Source organism: Anarhichas minor, unplaced genomic scaffold (assembly GCF_050575085.1).
Source record: "Anarhichas minor isolate MPS153535 unplaced genomic scaffold, ASM5057508v1 ptg000012l, whole genome shotgun sequence".
Taxonomy (NCBI): Eukaryota; Metazoa; Chordata; class Actinopteri; order Perciformes; family Anarhichadidae; genus Anarhichas; species Anarhichas minor.
In genome coordinates this window covers 2,345,001-2,357,298 of record NW_027466458.1, presented here as the reverse complement: position 1 = coordinate 2,357,298, position 12,298 = coordinate 2,345,001, and the positions used below count along the sequence as shown (strand labels likewise).

Sequence of the window (12,298 nt, the reverse complement as noted above, 5' to 3'; positions counted from 1 at the left end):
GGAGGTGCTAACTCTCATCCCCGCCGCTTCACACTCGGCTGCAAACCGTCCCAGTGAATGCTGGAGGTCACGATCCGAGGAGGCTAACAGGACCACATCATCTGCAAATAGCAGAGAGGCGATCCCGAGACCCCCGAAACTGACGTTCTCCGCCCCCAGGCTGCGCCTATATTATTTTATATCCCCTGTAAATCCCAGATTCATCAGAAAACAGTAAGAAAGCTGGAAACCATCTGTAACAAACAGCACACAAAACAGTGAGTTTTGTGATCTTTTCCCACTTCTGTACGTGTCATGACAAACACATGAAGTGTTAATCCATACGACTTCTTCAGCCACGAAAACCAGGCAGCTCCTGCGTCTCCGTACGAGGGAGTCAAAATGAGACCTGGTACATAGTCAGATATTCTACGCTGCATAGATGTTGGATGAAGCTAGATCTCCAGCTACACCTGTGGTCCATGCTGTGTTTCTGGACAGTGCTTTTGTAGTTCAGATGCTGAATCCTGGAACAGCAGAGACCTTTCAGGAGCATGAAGATGTGTTTGGTTCTCATGTACAACAGAACAAGTGACATCTTGGAAGTGAATGAAGCAAGGAAACAGCTTTTTACGCAGAAATCAAGGCCTCTGGAGAACACCCCTCCAACACGAGCCGCTCTAGACCAACATGCAAAGGGCACAGCCTACCATGCAAACACTTTCTGATTGGTGTTGGGTGAAGGAGGGAACAGAGTGGCAACAAATTTGGACCACATTTCCAGAGGCATCAAAGCCCCTCCCTCTGGGATTAGATACCTGAACACTCAGAATCAGTACTTTATTACCTTGGTCCACTCAAATACCTTTTAATCCAATTATACTGGTTTTGTTAGTGTGTGTCCGGCGTAAGCTGTTGTTAGTTAATGCCGTCACTCGCTGAGACAGCTGCCCAGCTGTTCACTGGGTTATTTATTACTTCTTCTGTTCCTGGTCTCTCGGACACCTAACAGGTTAATAACTATAATACTGTGGTCCGTCATATGTGTATAAATATACATTTAAGACCTATTCAGAGTCGGAACACGCATTGTGAATCATACGCATAAACTTTATGCCAAATGCAACGCACTTTTTGCCCCCTTGTGATAAAAAGAGTTCAGGGAAAACCCTGATTAGGTCGTGTGCAAACCAATAAACAGGAATTCTTAATGGAAATATTAGATTTTTTTAATCGAATTTAAGCATCAATGTCATAAAGTACTTTGTCAGGTTTTTAAAGGTACACTGTGGAGTTTTTGCCAGATTTGGTGACTTGGTACCAATTTGTTTTAACACTACTCTGCTGATTGACAGTTAGCGGCAGTAAAAATGTACAAAAATATGCCAAACCTGGATATCAACAATCTAAGCTAGTAAATGTTTTATGAGGAAGACAATGCGGTCAGAACGTTTGTCAAGACCTCAAAGACGCAGAAAAGCTTTTTCGGCCAATGCATTCCGCCACTTCTGCTCTCCACACGGACTGTTTACATGCATGCTACCAAAGCCCGCTCAAATGTGTTTGGTCAATACTACTCTGATTACAAAAACCAGTAACAAAAAGTCTTGTCCCGTTGCCTACACATTCTGCTTTCCTACGCAGATATCGGTTTATAGAGATTATTGTTTACAAAACTCCGCAGGGTACTTTTCATTTGTCTGAACTAGCCAAAAACAGACAGTGGCAGTCAAGATTTACGATTTTTAAGAGAATGACAAAATACAGATTCACTTTTTCAAACTATCAACAGTCCAATATACATGAGATAAAAGGTGGTACAGGGACAATCTGTTTGAGAAACTTCAGAGTGCCTATTGGAGCCTGGATAATTGGTCTAGTTTACGATGCTGGTGACAAAATCTAATACTTCATTTCTGAGAGTCACTCCTGGGGCTGAGGGCCCCGCTGGGGCTTTCGTAATGGTTTGCAGGGCAGGATTTCTTCACGTGGCAGTTCGTGTACTCGGAACCCATTTCCTCCAGATGCCGGGGCTGCAGTTTTCGAGCGGCAGGCTGTACCTTGGTCATCTCCTCATAGATGGGGGCCTGAGTGTGTGACTTGACACTGCGGCGTGCTTTGCCCTGACAGTCATTGAAACAGGAGGAAAACAAATCAGTGAAGTGAAGTGAACGCACTCTCGATTTCCTGTTAAATCAGAGTTTGTCATTTTCTCTCGAGGCTGCATCTATAATAAGAAGTCCTAACAGAGTCTCGTTCTCACTGTGATATGTTTTACTATAACTTAAAAATACAATATAATTCACTTCTCATAAAAAAAACGTCTTAGAACAGAATAGAAAAGCAGAATAAAGATTCACCGCCTGCATCTTTGAATTGTAAGAACAACATGGGGACTACTGACAGCAACAAGTTATGAAACTAGTGTGGTTTTGTGGTGAGTGCTCAGAGGAACTCTCTGGCATGCTCGCAACAGGCAGGTGCTGTTCGGTAATTGGTTATATTTTCCCCCTAAACTCTTGTGTAGTATCAGAGCAGCGCATTATAATACAAGCCACTCACTTTATAGATCACCACAAATGCGAGGAGGAGAAGGAGAACGACCCCAGCCGAGGACAAAACGTATACCAGAGTGGAGTAGTTGGAGCAGCCACACTGATCTCCTGTGAAGAAGCAGATAGAGAAATGTTGAGATGAAGAGGGTCGCCATCACTGCAAGACAAAAAAAAAAAAAAAAACACTCAGGGCCTTAACATCCCCTGAGGGGCCACACTGACACCACTCAGCTCCCTTGTTGCACTGCATTGCAAGTACATTCATAAGATCTTCTGAGACAAAAGCAGTATGAACTACCACTGTGGTCAAAAGACAGCTCGTGCATGGTGTGTTCAGGGGAAATGCAAAAACCACTGAGACAAACTTCCTTCTCATTTGTAGGCTGCAGTAATCAGCAATGACATTTGACATCTCAAACACAAGACTCCTGGTAGAATGTCAATCATACACTTCAATAATCTGAGCCAACACCAGGCTTTAGCTACACAGAAAACACTTGTTAGTAGGAGACGTTCATTGTTGGTTTTGGTCAATTTATAGGATTGATAATAGGAAATAATAGAATAGCATCAGACTTATCCTTTAAGACACTCCTTTAAAATACTTCTCTGCATCTCTGAATTGATGGCTTATGGCACGGCCCAACCTTGCTTGACATTCAGCTAGTGGGGACAGCAACACACCAATTATTACCAAATATTAATTTCATGGGTTAGTGATGTCTATTTTTGTCTAGTGTTATCATTTGTGGGCACACCCGCAGGTGACAAAGAGAAGGGAACATTGCTGGTGCTTGTGAAACTCATACAAGAGATATAGAAAGACATTTCACACAGGTTTCTATTCACATTATTATTTGAAAAGAAAGAAACAACAACTTGGCAAATATGAACATAAGTGGAATCTTTACCAAAGTTACAGTCATTGATATTGATATTATTTGTAGCAGTTATGTTAGTACCAGAGGGACATCCTGAGGTAGCAGAGCTGGACTGATCAGACACTGATAGACATTGAAACAACATAAAAGAGGAGGAGGAAACACATGGGCGCAGCAAAAGAAATTTCTATTTTCCAAAGCCTGAAAAACAAAATGAAGGTTAGCATAAGTAACTAGGCGATCAAGTCCCTCTGTGACGTGACCCACCTTGCACAGAAACAAAGAACACATGTCTCCCTAGACTGGTGCTGGAATCGGTCCCGCCACGCAGGAGCAGCTGGCAGCTGTACAGGGCGCTGTCGTCTGGCTGCAGCTGCTGCAGGGTGAGGTTGTAGGTGATGCCCTCGGGACCGGGCGCCGAGGACAGATGGACCCTCTCAACGGGGAACTGGGAGGAGGATGGAGGGCTGCTGCCGTGGTGACGCTTTGAGTGGTACAACACCTCCACAGGCGCATGGCCCCGCTGCCGCTTCAGACTCACCCCCTCTACGGTCAAGGCGCCACCGCGTGGGGGGAGACAGGGGAGCACGGCTGAGCCCCCAGAACACGTCTCTACCAACCCTATGTCCGCCGACCCAGCGGCATCTCCAAAAGGGAAAGGGAATAAACCTTAGAATACGACGCATTGGTAAAAATCCCATTTCATCTTCCCATTGAAGGCATGTTCAGGGTGCTGCGGGGTAAGGCATATTTGGGGTAAAGTATATTGAAATTTAGGATGTATATCAATATTTATTGTACTGCATATTATTGCATCCAGGAAAAAGAACAGAGGCCTCTGCTGTTTCTTTAAATAAAACTTGGATTAAAACTTTTGATTTCGAAAATTGTGCACTTGTTTTTGCATGTGGTGTATTTCAACATCTGGAACACAGCACTTCCAGATAACAGGAGGTCATTCATGGCCAGGCTGGCAATGCCGAAACACAAAGAAACTGACCAGAGTGAGTCATCATGGGCAAAATGCTGAATGTGTGTCTAATAAGGGGGGAAAAGCAGCTAAGATTTCAGGAGAGCTGTGTTGAACTTTGAGGATGTTTCAGGAACTGCTGAGTGACCATGTTTAACATTTTAGCATCAATTTTGATAATGTTTATAAGACCTTTTCACACGTAAAAAAACATTAATAAGGGAAACGTTTGGATTGGTGTATATCCTCCACCAGCATAATAAACTTCATATCTTTATTTAGCTCTTTAATTCCCCCTCGAATTTACAGTTCCAGCACTTTTCCTTCTGGCTGCAAGGCACCTGGATCAAACCTAAATTATTCACAATCATGATCATTTCCACCCCCTTATAAAGTATATGCCTTATCAGACAGCGGTGCTTAGTGCGAGCACTGTTTCTGAGCAAACGAAAAGCACCAAACACTCTGTATTTGACCTTCTTGTTTTGTGGTAGTTTTGGAAAGTTCAACCTCCTGTGGGTGGAAAAACAGGCGAGAAGTAAAAAAAAAAATACACTCACCAGCATTAACGAGGAGGAAGAATTCGGTCTTTGCAGGTATTCGGTCGTCTGTAGAGGAAGGGTTGGCCACCATAAACTCACAGTAGTAGCGGTCTGTGTCGTTGGCACTCAGCTGTGAGATGGTCACATTCAGAGAGTGGATGCTCGGGTCTCCAGTGTCACTGATGCGGTTCTTGTCACCAGCCTTATCCACACTGACGTTGCTGTTGGTGTACTTGAAGAGCACATCGCGGGGATCCAGCCAGCTGCGCTTCAGGTAGACTCCGAAGGGCGAAGGTTTCCTTTGCTCAACCACACAGGGAAGAACCACAGATTCCCCCTCATTCCTCTCCAAGAACTGAATCTCACTGCATACTTGATACAAAAGGGGGAAAAAAAAAAAGTTTGGGAATACATATTTTTAGTCTGGTGATAATATATGATTCTATACTTAAAGATTTGTGTCAGTTGCAAAATAAAAGTCGCTATCGAAGAAATATTTCACAGTTAATTATCGTGGTCAATTATAATGATAAACCCACTCAAAAACAAAATGATACCACTACAAACTGCAGCCCAAAGAAAGGAGCAAAGCTAAAAACAAAAATTGACAGAGTTGCATTACATTAAGTGTTCCTGTTGTTCTGTCCACCCTCTGTGAATTACAATTCAAATTAGTGGAAAAAAACAAAGCAAATGCAAACTTACCAAATCCAGTCTGTGTGATGAACAGAGTCCACAGACAAGCCAGGTACTGGATCCCAGTCATCTTCAACACGGTCACAAGACACTAGTTAAGCTCCTGAGGGAAGTCAGTGATGTCAACCATGACAGGACACATGCACGCACTCACAACTGGATATGAAAAGCTTTGGGTGACTGTACATGAAAACATGAGGAACTCCATGAAGCTCCACCTTCAAACCCTCAAGACTAGCGCAAGAGGAAGTGCACCCTAACCAACACAATGAATGCTGGATCAGCTCCTTCTAAGGCAGTATACATTATAAAAGTAACAATACAACACAGCTGAGAGCGAAAGTTCAGATCAGATTAACGAGGATCTATTGCATCAACAGAACAGTTAGAACCAAGCTGTTCATGGAGCTCCCTAAAGATCCATTTTCTTTGGGTTTTTGTGTCAGTTTGACCCAAACTCTTCAGTATGAATACCGTTCTCCACACAGCTTTCTGTCTCACATGCTTGAGAAAACTTTCCACAGACAGTATTTGTTTTACATATCCCAGAGGAAATGATTACGACTGCCTGTTTCTGAACAGGATGTGTTTGCTTTCTGATCATTTGCATCAAGAGAATAAAATGTCAAGCGTGTCAAAAAGGGGCCTGCAGACTGAGTCTCAAGCACAGCTTCGATACCTGATTGACAAAAACACGGAGCATTGCTCTCAGTTACCTTTCATAGGCAATATGGACAGGAGCAATTTGAAAGAGAAGCAACACGGTCAAATGTCTAGTCCCTTTTAATGCTCAGACTAAAAGGACTTCTGAAAGATGAACACCTCTGGCAGCTGGATGTCTTTAAGCAGTAATTCAAAAGGCAGCTGGATTTATTGTTGTTTTGCTCTTGAAGATATATTTTACGACTCATCCGAGAAGCTTCTTCATTTCTGACTGGCAGGGAGTCACATTGTTCACACTCGTGTTAGAAAATAGAAAAAGGTCTACGCAGTGAATGGCTTAAATTTAGGGTGCAAATACGCAAACCTTCATAAGCATTAACGATGTAGGTCCACGAATCATCTATCAACAAACCACAGACGTAGACTTATTTTTGCACTTGCTAAGTTAGATTGTAAACACGGTCTTTCTGAACAGGCAGTTTGCTCTGTGGTTCACGTATCTTCTACTAGTCCAGCAGGAAACCACGATTAGACTGTTTGCATGTATATCAGGTGTGTGTGGGGGGGGGGTTAAGTGACTGTTTACCGAGTGCTACTGTTCAAAAAGGGGACTTCAGTTTGAGAAGCTGCAGCTCGAGTGTCTTTGTGCATTTATTCACTTTTATCAATCAGGCCTGTAAACGCACTCATAAAGCTTTGTTAGCATTGTCCGGTGGGCGGTGGGCTAAATGAGGTCTCAAACTGCTCGTGCAGGTAATGTAGTGCGTGCTTGGCCACTGATGCTTCTAACCACAACTTCAGGTTAAAAAACAAATGTGACTAATTCTTGGAAATGTATGCGCGTCAACATCCAACAGCGGAAGAAAGAAACTAAATTAGGACACACGCACGCAATGAGGTCCTGGAAGTTTCTGTTTAATGACTTAATACATCTAATGTTTGTACTGAATGGTTGTGTTGTAGGTGGCAATTTCAATTCCAAATTACATAAAAGGTGAAGTAATGCTTTGCAAAATGACCAATATTGAATGACACAATACTAGCTCAACACTGAGTAATATTCCTATTCATAAACAGAGAGAACATAATCAAATGTAATTTAATAAATTGTTAAAACAGTATAAACTATTTTTTGGAAGATATTTCACTATAGTTCTTTATTTTTATTGTATTTTCAAATGTCTATTTTTACTTCATCAACTAACACTTCCATCATTCCCTTTCTCTGGAGGTTAACTGAACTATCACCGCTTTAATTAAGCTTCACACTACACATATTACAGTAGGCACTGTTAACAATAAATGCATCAGACTCCATCTAACACCACCGATTTTCTCAGGATTTTTATCGTGGGAGAAGTGGGTTTAAAGTGGATTTGTTCATGGGGTCAATAATCCCCCCCCCCCCCCCCCCCCGCCACTAGGGGCAGCCACTCAGAATAGTGGATTTCACCTAAAATGTGATATTTTTTTTAATTGAAGGACAACAAGTGGCTACAAATTAATGCAATCATTTTATTTAAAAAAAACAAAAAAAAACATGAATATGACATTGTGATGCGTTACAATTTAATTTAAATATCAAGCTACTTTCGGGACAATTGCTCCTTTTGTGTTACTTTAAATACAAATACACCTGCTCCAAAAACAAGTTTAAAAATACTACTTAAAAAAGAGATAGAGACTAACACGGTATTTTCATGACAGCTTTTCAAAACCTAATTTCTCCAAACCAAATCCAAATTTTTTATTACCGTCAAAGAAACCTTTTCCTCATGTAAAGAGCTCATTTTCATAATTAATACTTTCAATACTTAAGTACATGTTGGTGCCAACAATTGAGTTTTTACTTGAAGAGTCAGTTCAAACTAATAAAACTAAAAGACACACACACACACACACACACACACACACACACACACACACACACACACACACACACACACACACACACACACACACACACACACACACACACACACACACACACACACACACACACACACCATCGATTGCATACTGAAGAAAACGAAGCCATAAGAAAAATGATTTACATTTCAATGACCGAGTCTCTGTACCTTTAATTTAAATCACTACAATGGAATGAACATGTCACTTAAGGCATACGCTGCTATCTCTCTAACACCCATTGAAAAGTCTTCAATTATCTTAAACAATTTAACAACATACTTTAAAAACAGTACATCAATTAAAACCAGGCCTAGCATCCTGTTGCACAGGGCAGACCCAGACTAAAGTAAACAGCAGGTACTTACTGGGTTTAACTGACCTTTTCATGCCAGCTGAGTGGGTTTTAAGGCTGATATGGATGGGCTATAAACAAAAACAAATACAAAGCAGTAAGTGATATGCGCAGAGGAAACACTTGTGCCACTCTAAATACCGACAAGAACTTCTTGCCACCGAGTCTTTTGATCCCCGTGTGCACTAACGACTCAGATATGTGCACCGTCAACGTATATATCTGTAACGGATAACTCAGAGATTGCTCTCTACAGCAATCTGCCACACAGGATCATTGCGGTTGACGATTATGAACATTTAGATTAGATAAGGATGGACATAACCCAAAACCACCCAGCAATACAAACCAGCACTGCAGTAAATAACAATCTAGCAAAAGGAGTTTCAGGTGTTAAATCGACTCTTCTGCCGCAGTTTGAAGTTCTGTTGAGAAATATACTGTTAGCTATGTGTTCGTGAGGGGTTCCTTGCAATCTTTTTTTTCAACTTGAAACTTTGACTTTCTACACTCTTTTGCAGGAAAGGACGCACAAGTAACTCAGGGAGTAGCTGCTTTAAGTCACAACTACAGACCCGAGTTATCATTCAGCAGTTTGTGTCTGCATCTTACCACCACCTTTTGAGTTTTACCAACCCAAGTCATCTAAACAGGGATAAACCAAAGAACTGGGTCACCACTGACTTGCGTCACAACATTGGAACTTAACACAGAGCTACTGTATTGTTGGGTTTGTTGCTTTGCTTGCCCCCCTGTAGCGGGGACACGACTGAGATATGACAAGCTAACATTATAGCATTCATGCATGTCCGAGTATATGAATCAGGAGTGACATTTAGCTTCTCCTGCACTCTGGTTGAGTGCATCTACAAGTATTACTTAATCTGCAGTTATGTCCGTCATTATCATGAGGTAACATGCAGTATTTAGAACCAGAAGTTGGCCAACATCGTAGCTTTGGGGCTGGTGGTACACGAGATTTGAGCAAACTAAATCTCTTATCTGTTTCTGACCTCACGGAAGAGCATTTTCTTCTGTACTTCTATATCCAGTCTGTTACGATGCAACAAGGTGGACTCTTACAAAAGATCGATGATGGCAAACTTGGTTTTTAAATACCCGATGAAGTCCTGTCGTTAAAAAAAAGAGGAAAGAGATAAGCGCACCGGTACAAACCTTCGTCACTCACCTCCACGCACGTCAGCACAAACCAGCATTGAATTTCAAGATGAATTTTATTACAACAGATTCATAAAACATTACAAAGGATGCATACAGGTACCCTCTTGACCAGGACATATTAAAAGCAAACCTGAAACAAGGATAAAGCTAGAGAATGATGAGTCGTGAATTTTTAACACTACTTAAGTTGGAATCATTTTCATCACTGAGACCCTCACCAACCAAGGTTGGGGACGCAAGTCCAACAGCACCTAAGCGTGCTGTGAGGGCCTCAATCAATCTACCCAAAAGAAAAACAAACAAATGAAAAAGAATCAAATGTTTACAAGAGAAACTTGCCTTAGTAAGGGGGGGGTTGGTACGCTCATGTAACTCCAGCAGCTTCAAAAGAAATATGAATCATTTTAACACACTTTACTTCTATAAACCTGAGAGAAACCTATGGGGGGGGAAATATATATCCTCACATGAAACCAGATGACAACAAAATAGCTTTCAGGAACTCGTGTGGTGGTTTGGCTGTTTTCCAATAAAGATGTTACATTAAATGTCCATTAGTTCTAACAAATAATGTTTTGTCTTCACCACCACTGGTCTCACTGCTCTTTGCTCGCAGCTAGGTTTGACAAAAGCACAAGGATGAGAGAAAGGTGTTAACCTCAAACCTAATGTGGTGGCTGCTTTGCCCGCTTCAGTAGCGCCCAGCCGGAGACATGACGGGCGGCCTCATGCCCATGGGAGGGCCGCCCTGGTAAGGGGGCACCATAGGAAGACCCTGCCCGTATGGAGGCATCCCTCCAGGCATGTAGCTCGGCATGCCCTGAGGAGGAGCACCGTACTGACCTGCAGGGGGGGAACACAAGGAAAGCGACATGTGATTCAACAGTGGATTTCAATTAAACTGCAGCTTATGTCAATTAATTGGGACGCAAACCTTTCTGTTTTAAACAAGTAAATAAATCGCAACTTGATTTAGCATGGACTTGCAAAAAGAACATTTTCCTAACGAGCACTTTCTTACCGTGCATGGGATGCCTCATGCCAGGCTGCTGTAGTGGCATGCCTTGCTGTGGGGGCATTATGCCGCCCACAGCCGCCACAGGGGGAGCAGCGATATGGGCCTGACCCTGCCTGGGTGTGAGTCGCTGGTAGCGGGGCAACTGGGCCCTCAATTCCTCCTGTTGGCAGGGACAACACACAAAGCACACATTCAGACTGAGGAAAATCTAGTATGCCCCTTACAGTACAAAGATAAACACTCACAAAAATGACAAGGAATTGGGTACCAATGTTGCCGTGCCCTGATTTCACACTGAGGATATTCAAGCTCAGAACAATCCTTTAACATAACCACAAAAGAGCAACTACTGAGGACGTGTAAGGAAATACAATCGTGGCGAATATCCCATAACTATCTTAACTTTACGACGATGATGATGATATTCAGAACCTGACTGGTGGTCAAACAGTGCACCCACCCTTTCATCCATCCATGTACTCTTATACGTATCAGTCATTACTTACTGTGAAAAGGGCAAAGTAGAAAGCTCAAGCAACTTACCAGTGAGATATCCTCATCAGGATGGATCAACTTACTAGTTGCACTCGTGGTGGTGAGGGTGGCGGGTTTGGTGGCCACTGTGGCCGGGGGTTTGGCCACAGTGCTGCTAGAGGGGTTAGAAGAGGAAGAAGTGGAAGAGCAAGAAGAGACAGAGGGCTGGGTGTAGGCAGGGAATGTTGCTTTGGGAGGGTCGGAGGAGGAGGCGGCTGCACTGTGGGAGTTTGAAGCGGCAGCTCCTGAAGTGCTCTGCTGGGCCTGCAAACAGACAGAGAATCAGGTCACTGACTGGTCCTCCAAGGGACCGCGTTCTTACTTTTTAAAGATGAAACGAAAACTACACAAGACACAGAAGTCCTCCATGGATTATACCGTTGTCACAATCATTACGTCACGGACTTTGAGACATAGAACCTCCCCTCACTTTCAAAAGTTTACACTTTCAACTGGATTGCAAATGTGGCATGACATAAGTTAAATCCCTTTGTATCCAGTACACAATACAAATCCTGAGATATAAGTAGAACCAAATCATGTGGGGGAAAAGAAACGTGACGTGTTATGCATTGCTGCAGCGTTTAAAGTCAAAGCGCGATGAGTAGCTCTTGCAGGAATCATGCTTCAGAGGTTAGGAGGGGTGAATGCAAAATAAGATCCATTAAATCCAGTGTTGCGCCTCATTCTGCGTTAATTAAAGCACATGCACAGTAATAAAGCTCACAGACAAAAGCAGGGCAGGTGTTGTCGGGGATAATTATCCTCCGACGACATTATAGCCAACGTGCTCGTTTTTGACGCACAGGGCGATTACCTTTAACAATCAGCCTAGTTTACAGCTTGAGAATTTACAGGCAGAGTTCATAAAGAAGCAACATGCAGCTGCCACAGCCAAGTCAAAGTCTGTGAGCGTACTTGAGGCGTGTTAGGAAAGGGAGGCTGAGAGGAGGCAGACTGAAGGTCTGCAGCTGGAGAGGAAACGGCTGCTGTGCTGCTGTGAACACCAGCGCCC

General features: G+C 42.8%; 2 protein-coding genes across 9 annotated transcripts in view; both read right to left on the bottom strand.

The window, feature by feature from the left end:
• Positions 1-1,183: 1,183 nt before the first annotated feature.
• Positions 1,184-8,697, bottom strand: cd7al (cd7 antigen-like). The gene is made up of 6 exons (XM_076090244.1): positions 8,563-8,697; positions 5,633-5,726; positions 4,946-5,299; positions 3,683-4,060; positions 2,542-2,642; positions 1,184-2,102 (listed from the first exon to the last, which is right to left on the bottom strand). Exons 2-6 carry the CDS (start codon positions 5,691-5,693, stop codon positions 1,890-1,892), a joined length of 1,107 nt encoding a protein of 368 aa, XP_075946359.1. The 5' UTR covers positions 5,694-5,726; positions 8,563-8,697; the 3' UTR covers positions 1,184-1,889.
• Positions 8,336-12,298, bottom strand: part of znf207b (zinc finger protein 207, b) — an 8,825-nt gene continuing 4,862 nt past the window's right edge. Inside the window, exons 8-12 of one of the 8 annotated variants that reach the window (XR_012953495.1) lie at positions 11,293-11,547; positions 10,753-10,909; positions 10,397-10,574; positions 10,071-10,112; positions 8,336-9,679 (exon numbers count right to left, since the gene is read on the bottom strand). Coding sequence is in view for 3 of the 8 variants with exons in the window: in XM_076090243.1 (XP_075946358.1) it covers positions 10,423-10,574; positions 10,753-10,909; positions 11,293-11,547 (564 nt within the window). In the remaining 5 variants the exon portion in view is untranslated. Of the gene's footprint in view, positions 9,680-9,765; positions 10,575-10,752; positions 10,910-11,292; positions 11,548-12,298 lie in introns of those variants that run through there. The other 7 variants (XR_012953496.1, XR_012953494.1, XR_012953492.1 and 4 more) reach the window with 7 other exon arrangements.